This window comes from Bidens hawaiensis, unplaced genomic scaffold (assembly GCF_021521415.1).
Source record: "Bidens hawaiensis isolate Kalapana, Puna unplaced genomic scaffold, B.hawaiensis_p1.1 tig00024293_1, whole genome shotgun sequence".
Classification (NCBI taxonomy): Eukaryota; Viridiplantae; Streptophyta; class Magnoliopsida; order Asterales; family Asteraceae; genus Bidens; species Bidens hawaiensis.
The window spans coordinates 155,326-176,200 of NW_027493830.1; the positions used below are offsets into that span (position 1 = coordinate 155,326).

At 39.4% G+C, this 20,875-nt stretch overlaps 1 protein-coding gene across 1 annotated transcript; it reads right to left on the reverse strand.

Annotated features, from left to right (window-relative positions):
- Positions 1-633: 633 nt before the first annotated feature.
- On the reverse strand, positions 634-6,864 carry LOC143569029 (serine/threonine-protein phosphatase PP-X isozyme 2-like). Its single transcript, XM_077055036.1, has 8 exons — positions 6,646-6,864; positions 4,396-4,548; positions 3,711-3,773; positions 3,553-3,638; positions 3,291-3,366; positions 2,422-2,690; positions 1,619-1,697; positions 634-1,030 (listed from the first exon to the last, which is right to left on the reverse strand). Exons 1-8 carry the CDS (start codon positions 6,784-6,786, stop codon positions 980-982), a joined length of 918 nt encoding a protein of 305 aa, XP_076911151.1. The 5' UTR covers positions 6,787-6,864; the 3' UTR covers positions 634-979.
- Between the last annotated feature and the right edge of the window lie 14,011 nt (positions 6,865-20,875).

Genomic DNA, 20,875 nt, shown 5'->3' on the forward strand with positions numbered 1-20,875 from the left:
TTTTGATGTTCTAGGCCTGACTTATCAAAAAACATTATTATCATTATTATTATTATTATTATAAGAAAACTCCATTAATTCAGGTCCGAACCATAAAATGTGAAGGCTTACCATTTCCCTCAACCAGTTAGACTAGAAGGTCAATGGCAATCTTTGGAATGAATATTGGTAATTACAAGCATCAACAACACAAATCAATAATTAAATGAACGATTTGTGTTGTTTGTTAAGAAAATAAACATGTTTATGTCCATGCTCATTTATGTTTGTTCTTTAATAGTGTACACTGATGGTTCATGAACGTAAATGAATATAATTTAACATAGATGAACGAATATAAAGGTGCATTATTGAACAAAACACTAACTGAAAGTAAACATAAATATCAGTGTGCTGGACGAAAAACAGACTAATGACTAGCCAGTGATTAGTGATATTATTTCAATATACTGTATCTTTAGCGAGTATGCACCTCAAGTTTGCCGTTAATCTTTACTTTACTGACTATCCATTCCATTCCATTCCCTGTTTGTCTTTTAGCTTTTCATTATTAGGTCTCTCTAGTGTTGTCATACACACAAGGACATGTACCATAATGGGTCATAACCATTAAAAGTAATAATCTTCTCTTTCTCAAAACAAGTTCAAAACCTAGATCACACTAATATCAATCATAAAATACAAGACTTTAAAAGACAACTACTCAAACTTTAACATCCAAAGTTACTTGCACAACCAAATTGAACAGGATCCATGGTGATTTTTGGCGGTTTGCTGGTGTAACTACTACTTGTGTACATACAAAAATAATCGCTACAGAACACAATCTAACACTTGTGAGATGAACCCCATGACGGTGGAAATGGTACCAAATGATAATAGCCACCCAAAACAATAACCATGGATTCAGTGCGCCCACACGAGCCAATCGGGAGATCGGCTCATTCATTTTTCAATGTCATGACCAAACTTACCTTCATCATAGAAAGTAATCTGGCAGTGGTTTTTTAGCTGGAGCCCCTCTTGATTCCTGCATTTTAATATAACCAAATTAATATCCCCAAAAAAATCCAACTCTTAACACCACTGTTAATACATATATTGTCTACACAAAACACACACACATACATTCACAATCACAACTATTGTCTACTAGAATTCGGAGTAGGATTGGCAAAATGGGCCCCTATGATTTATGTGGAATTATGCTTTCATCATTTAAGTTCTCGAAAGTGCACCAATGGTCCCTATTTTTGAAACTTGTAATACTCATCGTACCCTAGGGCCTAGAGTGGATGTCCTCATTAAAAAAAGCAGTAAAAGACTGTTTTACCCTCAAGAGCAATGTATTCATTTTACGGACCATGAGTGTAACAAGTTTCAAATACCCAGATGATCCTTGAAATTTCAATAACTTGACCGCAATTTCATATAAACCACAGGGATGACTTAAATGTAATTTACCATAGAAATGGTTTAACATCTTAATAATCTTATATATGATTAAGAAGAATTCATTGTTGTAATAATAACTTTTTGCGGGCTGAATCATGGGATTTCAATTCTAAAGTTACCCAGATTGCAATTTATAAAGCAGGAATGCGTCTTAATAACAAACCTGTGGGGCTGCTTTAAATACTCGAAACTGTTTATTAAGATTCTCATCAAGCTCAAGAATGGCAGCTACATTACCACACCTGAAGCACATATTCAAATAAAAGTAAGAAAAAAACAAACTTTATTAGTATATGATATTTTATGTTTTTAACCCGTATACTTATGAAATGGGGCCATTGAGTTGTCTTAATCACAAACGGGCAAAATAAAAATAAAGGCATTTTTGCATAAAATATCAACCCACGTTTTGATTTTCCCCGTTTTAAGCACTGTACATCTTTGTAAATCTTGAATCACTAGCACATACTTTTGTGTCCCATCCAGTTAATTTTTATACAAATATGTAAGATATATATAGAATGTTACATGTTGTATATAAACTGATTGCAATATGCTTAAACAATACACAAAACCCATTTTCTTAAATGGCTCAGGTGTACGAAAAGGTATAAAGACAAAGGTGAGACACAGAAAAAAGTATAAAGATGTAGCTACAAAGCAAAAAACTGAAGGGGTTGACATGTTAAACGAGTTAAAAGTTGCCACAAAATCCATTTTGATGCATACTGCGTCATTCAATAGATTTTTTGTAACAGATCTGTTTTTATAAATCATTACCAGCACACTAGTTTTTTTATAAAAGACAAAAATGCTTTAGTTCGACCCAGTCAATTTTGGCCCGCACCACAATGGCCTACTTTGACTTGTCACCAGGCCCGCCCATTTTTCACCTTTATTTAATTTAGTAACATGATTACTAATCAAACAAAAGACAAGAATAATAAACCTGAACAAAAAGTTCACCTGTAGCAGTAATTTGGGGCTGACCAGACCGTAACTATTTGGTTGTTGAACATCCATTTAAAACCTTCCATTACCAATTGATGTGCGCGACAAATATAATCAATATTATTAGTATGATTAAAAGAGGTAACAACACTGCCACCAAACAAGAAACCAGCACCACGCGGACTCAAACCCCAGCCGTCCACAATATCCTCTGGATCAGACCACAAAAGATCACACATTGCACCGTCATGTGGTACTTCTTGCTTCCGGTCAATCGTCCGAATCTGGAAAATCATTTTTGTTATTAAATAAAAGGCTTAATTTCATATGGATCCTTCTAAAAGTTAAAATTGTCGTATATATCCTAAACTTCATAGTATCAGATTTACCCTTTTAAAGCACTAGTAATAATGTAATATCATATTTAGCTATTTCATAGTACAAAAGTAAAATTAGTTACTTGTAACATTTAACTGAGTAAACAAAGTGAAAAACATGTTATTACCATGATTCATCTGAACAAATAATGTCCTCTTTGTTTATTCAGTGAAGCAGACAGTTATTCGTTCACATGTCGATGTAATAACGTTGTTTTTCACTTTGTTAATTCAGCAAAATGGACTGTTATATGTGTTGTATGTACTTTATTCATCATGGAATAGGTAAATATGATATTTTAGTGTTTCAAAAGGGTAAATATGATATATATACTTTTGAAAGGGTAAACATGCATATGTACACATGTGTGTGTATCATGTAGATGTATACATATACATGCATACACATACAAATGCATACATATATATAAGAAACTCTAAATTTAAATTAGAGAGAAAGATTAAAAACAAAATGTTTAAAAGGATACAGAACTAGCTTTTTCAAACCTGGTCTAGTGTGTTGATGTTAGGAGAAAGACCACCATGAACTGAAAATATTTTGTTCTCAATGAGAGCAGACAAACTGTAAAAATGTCAAAATTCAGGTGATGCAAGTGATATAAACTATACAAAGTGTGAACCAGAAAACGTGCAATGAATATTTGAAGCAAGAAGCATGATAGTTTACAAGTTGCAAAAGCATTCTTCAGTTGATGGTCAAAGACAATGGTGAACAATAAAGGAAAGCAATTGAAAGAAATTAGCACACCTTAGGTAATCAAATATATCGGTACAGTATCTCCAAACATTGACAGAACCATACTTCCTCAAGCACTCATCATAAAATCCATATACCTATCACATAAAATAGCAATAAGCTATCAAAAAGTTCAATATGTTGCCATCAATCATTTTACAATAGGATACCTGTGTGATCTGACGGCTCTCATGGTTTCCCCTAATCAATGTTATCCGATCAGGATATCTCACCTGATTATAGCAGTGCTATATTAGAGAACAGATAAAAGAAAAACATACGGTTTTGAAATAATAATTGCTATCATACAGTATGAATTGATCAGTACTGAAACCTTGCTCCACTACCCATATTAACTAAGCCGAAAAGATAAGGGTTTTGAAAACAAAAGCCAACAAATACCATTTTTACCTAAAAATTTAAATAAATACTAATATTCAAGCATAATCTCAAATCACCATCAACCGCCTTAAGAGTTATGTTTAGCATTTTCTCTTTTATAGATATTAAAATAGAAAAGGTATTCTGTTATAAAATATTCTTTGTATGTGATGTCACCAAATTATGTAACATGGCTGTTCTAGACACACACAAATTGAGAACAATATTTTGTAGTTATTGCAGAGATAAAAAGCGAGTGAGAGAAAGTAAAACTTAATGAAAGAAATTATTAAGAGCCTGCAACAAATGATGAGATAACTATCAGAATAAAATGCATGAAAGTGCATTCCACCCATACATCTTTATACTACGTAAAAAAGATATGTTATATAACTTATAACAAATATTTTGCATTCTATGTAACAATATTTGCTTATTTTGTATCAGCAAAATTTATTAATATAACAAATTTACCTTTAGGGCAAGTAAAAGCAAAAAGGTCTCTACAGAGTAAAACCCTCTGTCCACAAAATCTCCAAGAAACAAGTAGTTAGTCTTTGGGCAATCACCACCGACTTTAAATAGTTCTTTCATGTCATAAAACTGCCCATGGATGTCGCCACATATCTATACAACAGAAAAAGAATGCCAGGTATTACAAAATAAAATTACTAAAAGGTACCTTTGTAAAAGAAAATTAAAATAAGAAACATAGTTATACAAGGGGTAATATAAGCGAATTATGTATCTTGAATTTCTTGGTGACTATATCATATTACTACCTGCTCCTTGATGCTCTTAAAATTTTATTTGAGACAAATAAAACTAGTTTTGTGGTTTGAAGTAAATGCCCTCATGGGCTAGATTTTAAATGATTTAAGACAAAACAAGAGTACAAAATCAGGTTAAGAGAGTATGCTTGTGGGTTAATTTTTTCCATTTTGCAAATTCTGGGTAGAGTTTTCTGAAAATTGGGTTTTGTTGTTTTGGAAAAATATTAAAGATGTGTTGTATGGTTTTGGATGATTATTTATTTATTATGGTGATGCTATTTGTGAGCACCGTAATGATGCTATCCGTGAAACATAAGTCTTTAATTTTCTTCTATTTATTATGATGACATTCATGAACACCATCGTGTTGCTCCTAAAATAAATTTTGAAAAATCCAACGATCTGAAAACTATAGCATATCGGGTCCCAAATTATAGAGCATGATATGATGTTGTTTTATATATTTTTTTATTGAACATTTTATTATTTGAGATTAAAAGACATCTATAGTAAGAGTTTGAAGTCAAGTTTTGTTTTTAGATGGTCATACAGTCATACCTTAAGTACACTTTGAAATAACCCTAATTCTTGTGCCTTCTACCATTGATCATTGGATCCACATCAGCAACTTACTTCTTAATCACTTCAATGTTTTCATCAACTTCTTTCATTGAGACCTCACTTATTACTAGTTACTTTGTTATATTCTAAGTGTGGTTCTGATCTGTGCTAGAGAAAGTACATCTATGAGAGTATGAGCTAAGAAATTTGATTTGCGTAGTCATTATTTAGTTTCCCTTTGTACATTATCTCAAATACGGTTCAAACTTGTAGCTACAAGTTCACATTAGTATATTTTTCAGTCTTAGCTGTAGAAAATTTTCTTTGGGCCTTATAGGTTTGGAAGAAAGCATGCCTTTCCACAATCAAATGCGTAAGTTACCTTCCGTAGTATGGTATCACAAATTATACCAAGAAAACAATAAAGCTAATAGAAACTAAGCAATTAATGTGGAAAAATATCGGTATCGGTCAAGGACCGATATTTGAGATATTGGTTATCGCGGTGGGATATCGGTAATTTTAATATCATTTCATAGATATAGCAATTTAACACTAATAATTCAGTATACTCTCATACCGTTAACAAATTAACCTTTTGCAAATTGCAAAGCACTAACAATCATAGCAAGTAGGAAATGACTAAGACATAAAACACTATTACTGAACACTAAAAACTGATAATTAAGACTTAAACACTGATATCGGTCAAATATCGCCAACATTATCAGTTTGATATCTGACCGATATTTTACCAAGGGACCGATAACCAATATATCACTGATATACCGGTGATATTGACTGCATAGAATAGAAAATCAGAAGCGTAAATAACCCTGAATCCTGATTATTATCAAGATACATAAATAAACTGAAGCACCCTAAATCCCAAAATAGTTCATTGATGATAATCATTTGTAATAACACTTAAAGAACATGTCACTAACTCACATGGCTCCATCCATCTATCCACATAAATAACAAAATTCCTATATGGTCATTAAAACCTATAGATAGTTTAATGATCTGCAAATAACATACTTAAAAGAGCTGCTGCATACACGCCCTTCTTTTTAGTGTTTGGATGAAGAAAAGTGCCTATATATGCATGTCTGCTTATTTTAGAGTGAAATAAGTATCCTTCAAAACGCATTTCGAGATCCCTTATATCTAAATCATTATTCCTAATGTAGTCAAAATTACAACAAGTTCACCTTAGCATAAGCTGATTAGCTGCTTCAGCTTATAAGCTTATAAATTGTTGAAATAAGCAATCTCGTCTAAACAGAAAACCCTAGAAATCAGCTGGTAAAACCCTAGATAGATAATTAATCAGTAGCAACAGCAAATGACACATAAGAGAATGCATAGTGAGGATGAAGAATCTTACAGTGACGGGAGCATCGACTCGTTGAACGTTGCTCTCTTCGACGAGGATCTCCATGGCCTTCAAGCAGAGAGCCTTGACTTCAGACTCCTTGAGTGGCTCGCAGTTCTTCAACTGCTCGATTTGCCGGTCTACGTCTGACATCCCTCACCCCGCCGCCGCCGCCGCCGCTGTGGTTTCTCCGATCGGCGCTACGGTGACTAGTGACTTTTGTACGACTCACTCACTAGTCTAGTATCGGCTGGCTGGTTGATTTTCTTATAATAATTATTAAATTAACAACATTCCACCTAATAACTGATCATTATTTCGATTTTATCTTAATCTTTATTATTAATGAAACTAGGTTGTTAGAATTCGGTTGGTATCATTAACGTTCTTTACGGTATCAAAACTAAACTAAAAAATGATTCCTCAAACTAACGTATTTAAAAGACAGAATTACAGAAATTGTCCTTTATCTTTCACCCAAATTTTACTCGTTATCCCTCTTCTTCAAAATTGATCCTTTTTGTCCTTTACGTTTCAAAATCCTTCAGCGTTTGTCTTTTTCGCCTAACCCGGTTAGATTTTCTTGTTAAGTCCTGTCATGTGCATTGCACATGAGGGCAAGTTGGTCATTTTACTCTCTTCTCCCCCGTCTTCTTCTTCCTCCATAACCAAGCTTTCCGGCCACCACCAAGCTTTCCGGTCACCCTCACACCACCTCTGCCACCACCAACTTCCGGCGCCACTCTGCAGCTAGTCGCAACCCCACGTGATAAATGGGTAAAATTAATGTGGATTCGTGCACTCTTTTGTCTAAATTGCAGAATCTGGTATGTTTAGGCTCGGATTAGTAAAGCTCTAAAGAAATCCCAAATTCTAGGGTTTGTGGCGGTAGATTCGGCGGTGGCTCTGGTCACATATGGGAAGCAGATGGAAGGGGGTACCAAAATCCTGTCTCTAATCCGCAATTAGACAATTCCGGTCGGCGTCTCTCCTCTCGGAGGCCAGGGCTCGTTGCATAAGCTCGTCGTCTGCTATTTGACCTTGTTATCTTCGGTCAACCACGGTTCCGATTTGTTCGCCGAAAACAATGAAATCGATTCAGATCTGCTCGCCGGAAAAACGAGTTGCAGGTTTCCGGCGAGTATCGATTCAGATCTGCTCGGAGTCAGAGAAGATGGCGGATCTCTATCAGAGTGAGTGTTGGCGGAGGTGGCGGATCTCTATCGGAGTCAGAGAAGATGATCGGAGATGTAGGTGAACGATGGTGGTCTGGCGGTGAAGTGGATGACCGGTGGTGGTCTTTCGGCGAGGTGGATGGCCGGTGGTAGCCCTCCGTCGGTGATAACAAGCGTGTTATTTTTAAGCTTTGTGGTGGTGGTGGCTGCCGGAGCTTCGTGGTAGCTGCCGGAAAGCTTGGCGGTTATGGAGGAGGAAGAAGAAGAAGGAGGAGGAGGAGGAGGAGGAGAAGAGAGAGAGAGAGAGAGAGTAAAATATATTAAGTTTTTTATTATTTTGTTTATTTATTAAAATATTTTTTTAATTTAATAGGTAAAATAACCAACTTGCCCTCATGTGCAATGCACATGACAGGACTTAACAACAAAATCTAACTGGGATAGGCGAAAAAGACAAATGCTGAAGGATTTTGAAACGTAAAGGACAAAAAGGATCAATTTTGAAGATGAGGGACAACGAATGAAATTTGGGTTAAAGATAAAGGACAATTTTTTGTAATTCTGTCTATTTAAAACAAATTAAAAAATGAAACACCACACCACCTTACTTTTTCATTACTTGATTTAGTATGTAGTATATAAATACAAAAATTCATTTCTATTTAAAAAAAACAAAAAAAATGGCTTCAAGAAGACTCAAACTCGGGACTTGCAAGTTGCAGCAATAAAACAATACCACCGTAGCAACTTCTTCTTCTTCTTCTTTTTACTTTTATTACTTTCAAGTGAACAATTACATATAAAATAAATAAATAAATGAAGCGAACTCGGAACCAAAAACTTGCAACAACATAACGAAACCACAACACCAACTTACATTTTCATTAACTTAATTAGTTTCAAATGATTAAATACCAAAACAGATATTGAAATATTAAAAAAAAAATGAACTTAGTGGCGGCCACATAGCAACCACTGATTGAACCTCCCTAAATTTACTGTAGCTGAAGGTTTCCATTTGTATAAAGTATAATATATTTATAGTTTTATTTTTATATAATAATGAAATAAATTTATAGTATTTTTTATAATGAAACTAGGTTTGAACCCGCTGCGATACGGCGATACATTAACATGCACTTGGTTGGTAGAAGTTCGTTATGGTCGCGGCGGTACATTAACGGCATTCGGTTGTTACCGATACTAAACTGAAAACATTAATCGGTCAACATAGAAAACAGTAGTGACACTGGTATAACTTATAATATAAAAATTTAACATATTAAAGAAAAAACAAATACAACTTATGATCAAAGCGACACAAATTTGGTTGGTATCGGTTAACTTCGTTATGAAACTGACACTAAACCTAAAAATTAGATTAGCAAACGTCCAAAATACCCACACAACTTATTATACCATAAAATAACTCATTTAAACCGATGTTTATTGGGTCGGTAAAACTCAGACGTTACAGCGTCGAGTCGATGCGAATTGGGTCAATTTCGGTTACGTTCATTACGACATAGGAACTAAACAACAACACAAAACATTGGTCGGTACCCCGGCGTTACGACGGCGAGTATATGTGAATTGGGTCAGTTTCAATTACGTTTGTTCGACACTGAACTAAAAAAATATCCAAATATTGTGTGACGTGTCAAAAGCTAGTGTCGCCACGTGCACCAATAAAGTTTGTTACAGTTGTAGAACACAAACAAAACGATCGGAAAAACCCGAGCATCACGGCGGAGAGTCGATCTGAATTTGGTTGATTTCGGTTACGATCGTTACGCTATTGGAACTGAAATTAAAAAAAAAAGTTTGATGATGTGTCAGAAGCTGGTGTCGTCACGTGAACCAACTATAGTGTATTTAAAACAAATTAAAAAATGAAACACCACACCACGTTACTTTTTCATTGCTTGATTTAGTATTAAGTCTATAAATACAAAAATCCGTTTCTATTAAAAAAATGGTTTCAAGAAGGCTCAAACTCGGGACTTGCAAGTTGCAACAATAAAACAATACCACCACAATAGCTTTCTTTTTTCTTTTTCTTTTTTTTTGTACTTTTATTATTTTCAAATGAACAATTACTAAAAAAAAGCGGCTCGAACTCGGAACCTAAAACTTGCAACAACACAACAAAACCACCACACCAACTTCCATTTTCATTAACTTAATTAGTCTCAAATGATTAAATACCAAAACAGATGTTGAAATATTAAAAAAAAAATGAACTTAGTGCCGGCCACATGACAGCCACTGATTGGACCTCCCTAGAATTACTGTAGCTTAAGGTTTCCATTTATATATAGCATAATATATTTATAGTTTTATTTTTATATAATAATGAAATAAATTTATAGTATTTTTTTATAATGAAACTAGGTTTGTACCCGTCGCGATCCGACAGTACATTAACATGCACTTGGTTGGTAGAAGTTCGTTATAATCACGGCGGTATATTAACGTGCATTCTATTGTTAGAAGATCATTATGATACTGACACTAAACAGAAAACATTAATCGGTCAACGTAGAAAACAGTATTGACACTGGTATAACTTATAATATAAAAGTTTAACATATTAAAGAAAAAAAAATACAACTTATGATCAAAGCGACACGAATTTGGTTGGTATCGGTTAACTTTGTTATGAAACTAACACTAAACCTAAAGATTAGATTAGCAAACGTCCAAAATACCCGCACAACTTATTATACCAAAAAATAACTCATTTTAACCGATGTTTATTGGGTCAGTAAAACTCAGACGTTACAGTGGCAAGTCATTGCGAATTGGGTCAATTCCGGTTAAGTTCGTTACGACATAGGAACTAAACAACAACACAAAACATTGGTCGGCACCCGGCGTTACGACGGCGAGTATATGTGAATTGGGTCGGTTTCGATTACGTTCGTTACGATACTGAACTAAAAAATATCCAAATATTGTGTGACGTGTCAAAAGCTAGTGCCGCCACATGCACCAATGAAGTTTGTTACAGTTGTAGAACACACACACACACACACACACAAACGATCGGAATAACCCCGAGCATCACGGCGGAGAGTCGATCTGAATTTGGTTGATTTCGGTTACGTTCGTTACACTATTGGAACTGGAATTAAAAAAAAAGTTTGATGATGTGTCAGAAGCCGGTGCCGCCACGTGGACCAACTACGGTGTATTTAAAACAAATTAAAAAATGAAACACCACGCCACCTTACTTTTTTGTTGCTTGATTTAGCATGAAGTCTATAAAAATCCAAAATTCCATTTATATTTAAAAAAAAACAAAAAAAAATGGCTTCAAGAAGACTCAAACTCGGGGCTTGCAAGTTGCAACAATAAAACAATACCACCACAATAGCTTCCTTTTTTTTTAGTTTTATTACTTTCAAATGAACAATTACTAAAAAAAAGCGGCTCGAACTCGGAACCTAAAACTTGCAACAACACAACAAAACCACCACACCAACTTTCATTTTCATTAACTTAATTAGTTTCAAATGATTAAATACCAAAACAGATGTTGAAATATTAAAAAAAATGAACTTATTGCCGGCCACATGGCAGCCATTGATTTGACCACTCTAGAATTACTGTAGCTTAAGGCCCCCCGACCCCGGGTGCCCTACTTTCTCGCTGGTTGGATTTACTCATTCACATAATTCGTAAAATCAGAGTTAATTTAAACATTTCGCGGAAATAAAAGTCATTCATTCATACATAACTTAAATACTTTATCTTTAAGCTGAAATAACACAAGTCTTAACATAAATATAAATAACGCGTGATTCTTCTTTTCTTCGATGCCAGTCTTCTTTTATTTGCCACGTGTCCCACTCTAAGCAACCTGTCTCATTCTACTCACCTACGTGCATACTAAAAGTCAGCTACGCTGAGTGAGTTCTAGTTAAGTAACATATATTGCATCCACTTACTTATTAATATGCGTCCGAAGATACGTATTAGTTAGTTACCTGTTCTTCTACATTCATACATACATACGTACATACATACCTACGTTCATACAATCTTCCATACTTTATCTGACTTTCTTTAATTAATACATACGCGTCCCTTCTATATTTTAACGAGCCTTTCATCCTATAAACTTCGGAGATATTATTGGGATCCGCCACCCTTTAAACTTCGCAGATATTAGTAGGGTCCGCAACCCTATGTTCTTCACATATATTAGTAGGGTCCGCAACCTATCTTCTTCGCGATATTAGTAGGGTCCACAACCTATCTTCTTCGCGATATTAGTAGGGTCCACAACCCTATATTCTTCGCAGATATTAGTAGGGTCCGAAACCCTATATTCTACGCAGATATTAGTAGGATCCGCAACCATATACTAACCGTTCAACCATACAATCATACATTCGCTCGTTTCATACCTTTATCCTTCAATTATAATATACTTAATTATAACTACGGGCATACTAAATTAATCATTCAATAATGTTCACATACATACACAATTATATCCACTATACACTTACCATTTAAGGTAAGTGTATTAATCTAACACATCGTAGTATGCACACAGCCCCGAAAAACGTGACACAGAAAAGGGACTAGAACTCACCTGTAGACGATTCCTTTTCGAGTTAATCGTAATTCCTTTCTTCAACTGTGCTCGACTAACTGTTAATAACATACACGTATTAAACTCTAGATTTGTTTGATCTTTATTCTCTAAAAATAACGGGGTTAACTTTTAAGTTAGCCGAACCGACATGTATCCTTCTTATACTGTTCATATTAATTTAATATTCTTGACCTTAATTTGTTAACAAACCGACTTCATTAGTTCACGTCCTTATCATATATATTTATTATCATATTTATATTTATTATTATATTATTTCATTACTGTCCATATTTATTATTATTATTATATAATTATATATCTTCGTACGTTATCCTTCTCTCGCACGTTCTTTTCAATTTCTCCATGTACAACGGGCTCCTACATTTAAGTGTTTCTAAACGGGTCCTATAAACCATTGGTTTGGCATAAGGCGAGTCACGGGTTCGGGTTTCATTTACCGCGTATCCTTTACTTTAAGCTTTCATGTCTAACAACTTACCATTATTATTATTATAGAATTATTATTTAAGTATTAATATTATTGTAATACAACCCTTATTTATTATTATTATCATATATATATATATATATGAATATATATATATATATATATATATATATATATATATATTATATTCACTTCGTTATTATTAATTCACGTTCTCACTCATCTACAAGTTCATGTTTCCTTAAGCAAGTTCGGGTCGTGTCGGGTCCATACTTAACTCCATTAATAATTTCATTCATTCAACGAGTAAGCTCTTGTGTTTGGTTCATCTTCAACACACATTCCTTTATTTGGGGCGGGTCACGGTCTTTAAACGAGTCGGGTCTTGGGTTCGGGTTTCGTTTAAGTTTAGTATCCAAGTATTTTATTATTAATTAATAGAGTCTTATTATTATTAGGATAATTATTATTATTGTTATTATTATTAATTTAAAGATTATTATTATTTAAGATTATTATTATTATATATTATAATCCCCAACAACCACCCCCCACCCTTATCCTTATATATCTGACCCCAAGCCAACCCCTCCCCCCCCCTCGTCTTCCTCCTCCTGCTTTACAGCCATCTCCGCCACATCCGACCACCACGTCGCACGAGACAAAGCGCCTCTCGAGTCGCATACCGTTTTTTTCGCACAGGTTCCTTCGCGCGGGATTTCGCTTGGCACGGGATTTCGCATCGCATGGGGTTACGCATCGCACGGGCTTTCGCGTCGCACGGGTTCGCTTCGCACAGCGTGAATTCGCTTCGCATCGGGTTTTTTTTGCACGAGTCTTCGCATAGGTTTTCGTGTCCGTGTTCTGGTTCTGTCTGGGTGGCCGGAACCCATCTGCGCCAGCTTCGGGTTTTTCTACAGCTTGCCGAGGACGAGCTTCCCTTGCCAGATCTGAAATCTAGACCTGAAGAGGTAGGTCCCAGCAGAGCCCAGTTGGACCCTCAAGACTCACCTTGAACAGGGACGTCTGCGCAACGACCAACTGCTCCAGCAGGACCCACCATGCTCAGAGAACCTTACGCGCAGTACGCCAGCTGTACCCGCAGGGAAAGCCTCCCAATGGTGAAGTACCCCGCCTGTTCCCGCAGCTGCGGATACAAGCCATCAGGGAGGCTACCCGCACTAATAGCAAGGCTACACGCACAAGGTATTAGCCACTTCAGTAGTCACATGAAGGAATGAGCAAGGCAGGAATACTCCCGCCTAAATGAGCCAGTCCGTATGCTTCTGGAAGATCTTTCGTACTATACCTACTAAGGTATGGGCGGAATAGACAATTTGACCAGAACAGCCCATGAACCAATCACAGGGTGACAGCTCACCGACAACAATACGAGGAGGAGCACCCTCTAGTACTGTTTGTCACTATTAGCCGCTGCCTACTCACCAACCCTTACGATGGGACGTGCGCAGCCTACAGTTGGTGGAACAGTGCGTAGCCGGCAGTAAAGGAACAGTGTACAGCCGACCTTTACTGTTGGCCGTAGCCTATCCACCAACCAGCATGGCCTGTGCGTAGTCCACTGTTGGTGGAACAGGAATACTATTCAGCCGGCTGTACCTTCTAGGAAACCTACCTCCGGCTATAAATACTCCAACACCTTGGAATGGTAAGGACATCATCTGATATCTCAATCTTATCTAGCAATCTCTTAATATACACTTATATTCAGAGCAATCTAGTCTGATTCTCACGCCGGAGGGTGGTCACAAGGAGGAACCCCCCCCCTTCTCAGTAACGAGCTTACGGTGTCTGTTTTGCAGGTCCCCTGAAGAACAACCTTCTCTGCTGGACCTCATCCTCGTGGGAAACATTACTTAACCCCCAGATTATCTATAATCTGCCCGTGGGTTCACTTAGTGTTTCTTCATTGGCGCCATCCGTGCATAAAAGCTAGAACTAATTCTTAGTTTTTTCAAAATTTCTGAAGAAATGGTTAACGTTACTCCGGTCCAAAGGCCAGGAATCGACCAAGAAACCCCGGTAACCACAACCCCAGCAACTGGGGGGAACACTGGCGGTTATACAAATCTTACGAACACTACCCCGACTACCCAAGCCGGGGCAAGTGCATTAAATATTCCACTGGGGTTCACTGATGCCCAGTTGGAAAAATGAACGAGGGTCCCTCGCCAAACACTAGATCAAGTGAAGGCGTGGGCCGAAGCACGTCAGAGAGAGTTCCAAGCTGAATTGGATGAACGCTTGCGTTCAGTTCAACAGGCTGACGAATTCGGCAGTACTCGCCAACATCTCAATATGAACAGTGAGTGCGAGTACTCAAACGACGAGAGGGAAGAATCCGATACCGACGCAAACCCTCGCCATAAGGCGAAAGGGAAGCGTAAGGAAACGGACTTCCAACCGAAAAGGAATTTTGGGGAAGCTTTTAAACCAACAAATGCGGAGAGAAACCCGCGTGACTTCTCCAAAACCTTTAGACTAACTGCTACAAATGCAGGAAAGTCAAAATTCGCAAGGGACATTGCGGAAGCAATCGCCCCGAGAAGTGCCAAACAAATGTCCAACATTGGCACTTATGATGGTCTATCCGACCCAGACGACCACTTGAACAGATTCATTGCGGGGGCAACCGTCAGTAACTGGACGGAACCCACGTGGTTCTATATGTTCCAGATGACTCTGATTGGAGCGGCCAGGGCATGGTTCGACCGTTTACCGGTCCACCACATTTATGATTGGGCGGACTTTCAGAACAAGTTCAGCCAGCACTTCAGCCAGCAGAGGAAATATACTGAAGAACAGTGGACGATCCTCAACTGCGTTAGAGAGGAGGATGAATCTTTACTAGACTTCATCACTCGCTTCAACTCCAAAAAGCTAAGTCTCGGCAACATAAGTGAAGATCTTGTTCGCGCCGCTTTCATCCAGGGCGCTGAATACCCAGAGCTTATCCGCACATTGACGGGTAAGGATGGCATGCCATCAACATGGGATGCCATCATGACGGCGGTCAAGCGCTTTGCCGAGACGGAGAAGCAACTGGGAAGGGATCTTCCCCAGAGTACACACCTCTACACGCAGAGGACAAGAGAGAACAATGTTCGGATCGCCCGGCAGAACAAAAAGAGGAAGCTAGGTATCTGGCAGTCAAGGGTAAACTTTGACACCTCATCCAGCTCTCACCCTCTTGTTGGCGGAAGAAATCACACACACCCTTCAAGCCAAAAGCACCGGTGGACGCCACTCACCAAAAGCGTCACGGAGATATTTGCCACTGAAAAGTTACCATGGCCAAAAGCTCCAATGATCCGGCAGCGACCTAATGCGGATCAGAGCAAATCCTGTGACTTCCACGGGACAAAAGGTCATGGTACGGAAGAGTGTACATCCTTGAAGGATATTGTTGAAGCATTCGTCAAGGATGGAAGACTGGCACACCTGGTGGCATCAATCAAGAAGGGAGGAAGGAACGACAACCGGTACCGAGGCAACGGACGAAAGCCCGTTGACATCAGCATCAACATGGTTCATGGTAATGTCAGAGGAAGAAAAAAGCGAACGACAGAACCATGTGCGTGGAAGGAAGCTGAGGTGCGCTTCCCGCGAGTGCCAGGAGGACCCAGCAAAGAAGGCCCTATCGTCATCAAAAGCCAGCTGGGGCACTACATCACTTCTCGCACTCTTGCTGACAACGGCGCCTCATCAACGGTGATGTACAGGCAGTTCTTCGACAAGCTAGATGACGAAGACAAGGAACGCCTGGAAACGATCTGCGCCTCGATGGAAGGGTTTGATGGCAGCACAAACACCCCATGGGTATCCTATCTTTCCCCGTCACTCTTACGGATGGGAAGCACTCCCGCACAGAAGATGTGGACTTTGTCGTGATGAGGAAGCCACACCACACATACGACATTCTCTTCGGGAGAGACGGGATGGCAAGATTCAATGCCGTAGTATCCTCAGTCCATGGCATGATGGGATGGCCAACAGCTGAGGGTGTAGCGATGATCACCGGCATTCCCCAGGTATGCATCGCATCTATCTCATCTAAACCCAAACCAAAGATGGCTAAACCAACCATCACCGAACCAGAAAGATGGGCCTTCAACGGCAAGTACCCTGACCAGGCCGTCACCATTGGCCCAACAATTGTTGATCCCACACGCACCTTACTCAAGCGCTTATTACAAAAAAACGCTGACATCTTCGCGTGGACACCAGCTGACATGACTGGTGTACCCCGAAGTAAGGCAGAGCATAAGCTCAAATGCGATCCGGCTGTTACGCCGATCGTACAAAAACGCAGAGTAATGGGGCCAGAACAAACTAACGCGTGGAGAACCCAAGTCAAGGAACTCCTTGACGCAGGCATCGTACGCGTTAGTAGATATCAAACTTGGGTTGCAAATCCCGTTATGGTACCGAAGAATAACAAACAATGGCGCATGTGCATAGACTTCAAGGACTTGAACAAAGCATGCCCCAAAGATTGTTATCCGTTACCCGAAATTGATCTTAAGGTGGATTCGTTGGCACCGTTCCGCCTTAAATGCTTCCAGGACGCATATAAGGGGTACCACCAAATACACATGGCCGTTGATGATCAGGACAAAACCGCTTTTCGGACGCCCGATGGCACATTTTGTTACCAAATGATGCCATTCGGACTTAAGAATGCCGGGTCCACATACCAACGCCTGATGGACAACCAGTTTCATGCCCAAATTGGGAGGAACTTGGAAGTCTACATGGATGACTTGGTCATCAAAAGCCCTGACCCAGATGCGATGTTGAAAGACATCGAAGAGACTTTCAACACGCTCAGGAAGATAAACATGAAGCTCAACCCGAGCAAGTGTGCCTTTGGAATGGAAGAAGGGAAGTTCTTGGGGGTCATCGTCACTAAAGATGGCTTCAGAGCGAACCCTGAGAAGGTCGAAGCCATTATCAAAATGGAATCACCTACTACCATCAAACAGGCTCAGACACTGAATGGACGATTAGTGGCACTTAATCGCTTTTTGGCAAACCACGCGGATAAGTCGTTTCCCTTCGTGTCAACATTGAGAAACTGTTTAAAGAAAACGCACTTCCGCTGGACACCAGAAGCGGAAGCAGCTTTTCAGGAGATTCGGTCACGCTTGATCGAACTCCCAACGCTGACAGCACCAAAAGCGGGAGAGGAGTTAATCCTATACCTTTCCGCAACTGATAGAGCAACCGGGGCAGTCCTGCTAGTAGAACGAAAAGGCATCCAGATGCCAGTCTATTATGTCAGCCGTATCCTAACAGACGTAGAAACCCGGTACTCTACCCTCGAAAAATTAGTCTTAGCACTTATACACGCTTCACGCAGGTTAAGACGATATTTCCAGGGTCACCCAATCACCATTCTCTCCAACATCAAACTTGCAAACGTTCTAGGCAAACCCGAGTTATCGGGACGCCTAGCCAAATGGGCAATTGAGTTGGGGGAATACGCGATAAAGTATAAGCCAAGACCAGCCATAAAAGGCCAGTTTCTGGCCGACTTTATTGCAGAAGTGCCTGTATCGCGGGAAAAAGAGTGCCAGGAAGAGGCTCAACCCTCTCCAGCACAAGACATCAATGATGTCTGGCGACTCTACACTGATGGAGCAGCCAGTAACGAGGGTTCAGGCGCAGGGCTGAAACTAACCAACCCAGCAGGCCAAGAATACACTTACGCTATTCGACTGGATTTTCCAAGTACGAATAACGAAGCCGAGTATGAGGCATTCTTGGCTGGGCTGAGAATTGCGCGTAAGATGGGAGTGAAAAACTTGGAAGCCCACGTGGATTCCATGTTAGTAGCCAATCAAATCAACGGGACGTACACGGCCGTGAACGACACAATAAACCTGTACCTCGCACAAGCAAAATCCCTTATGCGCGATTTCAACGACTGCAAAGTCATACACGTCAAGCGAAGTGAAAACAAATCTGCGGATGCGTTAAGCAAGCTTGCATCGTTAGCCTTCACCCACTTAGGAAAGGACATCCGCATTGAACTCCTCGAGACACCTTCGGTCCCGCACAAGGAAATTTGTGTCATCCAAACCGGCACAGAAACATGGATGACACCAATAATAAAATACCTTGCGGCAGGTACACTACCAGAGTCAAAAACACAGGCAAGAAAACTACGCTGTAAAGCACTGAATTATCAACTCATCGATGACATCCTTTACAGACGTAACTTTCTTGGCCCACTCTTAAGATGCGTGGACAACCAAGATGCTGACTACCTCCTAAGGGAGATACACGAAGGCATCTGTGGAGTACACGCAGGTCCCCGCGCTGTTGTAGCTAAGCTAAACAACGCAGGATACTTTTGGCCGGGGATGCATACGGATGCGCTGGCATACATCAGAAAATGCAGGTCTAGCCAGCTTTACGCACCCAACACGCACCGCCCGAAGAATGAACTTGTTCCAGTCACCTCTTCATGGCCATTTCAGAAGTGGGCCATCGATGTGACAGGCCCATTTCCTACAGCAGCAGGAAATGTTCAGTTCCTAGTGGTAGCCATCGACTACTTCACCAAGTGGATAGAAGCAAAACCCTTAGCCCAAACAACCGCAAAACATATCAAAAAATTTATTTGGGAATTTATTATTTGTCGTTTTGGACTTCCACAGAATTTGGTGAGCGATAACGGCACCAACTTTGCTGACAAGAAGCTACAACAGTGGCTGAAAGAACTTCAAATCACCCACACCTTTACCTCAGTGGCACACCCGCAAGGTAATGGTGAGGTGGAAAGAGCAAATAAGAGCATCGTCGAAGGCATCAAGAAGAGACTCTTGGAACACAGATCCGGCTGGGTGGACGAGCTTCCGCACGTCCTTTGGGCAAACAGAACGCTGAAGAAGGCCAGTACGGGAGAAACCCCGTTCAGCCTCACTTATGGCACTGAAGCCATGGTCCCGGTCGAAATTGGTTTACCCTCACCAAGGGTCTTGATTCAGCCAGAAGACAATGATGCGGAAAGACGGTTGGACCTTATGCTAACCGAGGAACGCAGAGACTTAGCCGCAGTGCGTGAAGAGAACTACAAGCGACAAATGCAAAAGTACTACAACACGCGGGTAAAACTCTGCAACTTCAAAGTAGGAGACTACATACTGCGTAACAACGAGGCTTCGAACCAAGAACGCCCAGGAAAGCTGGCCCCGGTCTGGGAAGGGCCATACATTATCAAAGAGGTCCTGGGAAAGGGCGCATACACGCTCGAAAGGCTCGATGGCACTCCCATCCCAAGAACATGGAATGGAGCTCAATTACGCAAATGTTATATGTAGATCAATTCCAAACTTGTAAAGAAAAGGCCTAGAGCCACTTCTAATGGAAATGATTCTCCTTTCACAATGTGTTGATAGCCTTACCTTTATACTTGCGAACTTCCCACACTAATGTGCCGGTATTCACCGCATAAATGGGGGAAGAAGTAAGTCGTTACGTGTGGAAGGCGGCAAAACCCGCATAAACAACGCTAAAAATAAGGAAAACCTACACGCAGGTCAGATGTAAGTAAAGTTTAGCCATCCTTGTAAGTGCAAGTGACGGTCTTACCCGCACAATCACGAGCAAGGAAGCAAAACTTCAACCTATCATCTACCACGTTCAAAGGTTAACTTATTCTGAACACTTAGAAAATTTCAAAGGAAAAGATGAGGAAAACTTCCACGCAGGTCAGATATAAGTAAAGTTAAGCCATCCTACTAAGTGTAAGTGACGGTCATACCCGCACAACCATGAAAGAGGAAGCGAAACAAACTTATAATTTACCACGTTAAAAAGTTAACTTATCTAAGTACTAAAGAAATTACTAAGTTAGATCAAAACATGCGTAAAATAAACAAGGCAAAGAACAAACACAATCTTTATTTCATCAAATTCAAATATTACAAAGATAGCTATACAAAAGCAAAAATCTACGCTAATGGTGGAAAGAGATCT

Coding starts and splice junctions, on each gene's coding strand:
- LOC143569029 (XM_077055036.1), bottom strand. CDS start 6,786: ATGTCAGACGTAGACCGGCAAATCGAGCAGTTGAAGAACTGCGAGCCA. Junction 4,549..6,645: donor GAGTCGATGCTCCCGTCACT/GTAAGATTCTTC, acceptor TCTGTTGTATAG/ATATGTGGCGACATCCATGG. Junction 3,639..3,710: donor AGAGCCGTCAGATCACACAG/GTATCCTATTGT, acceptor TTTATGTGATAG/GTATATGGATTTTATGATGA.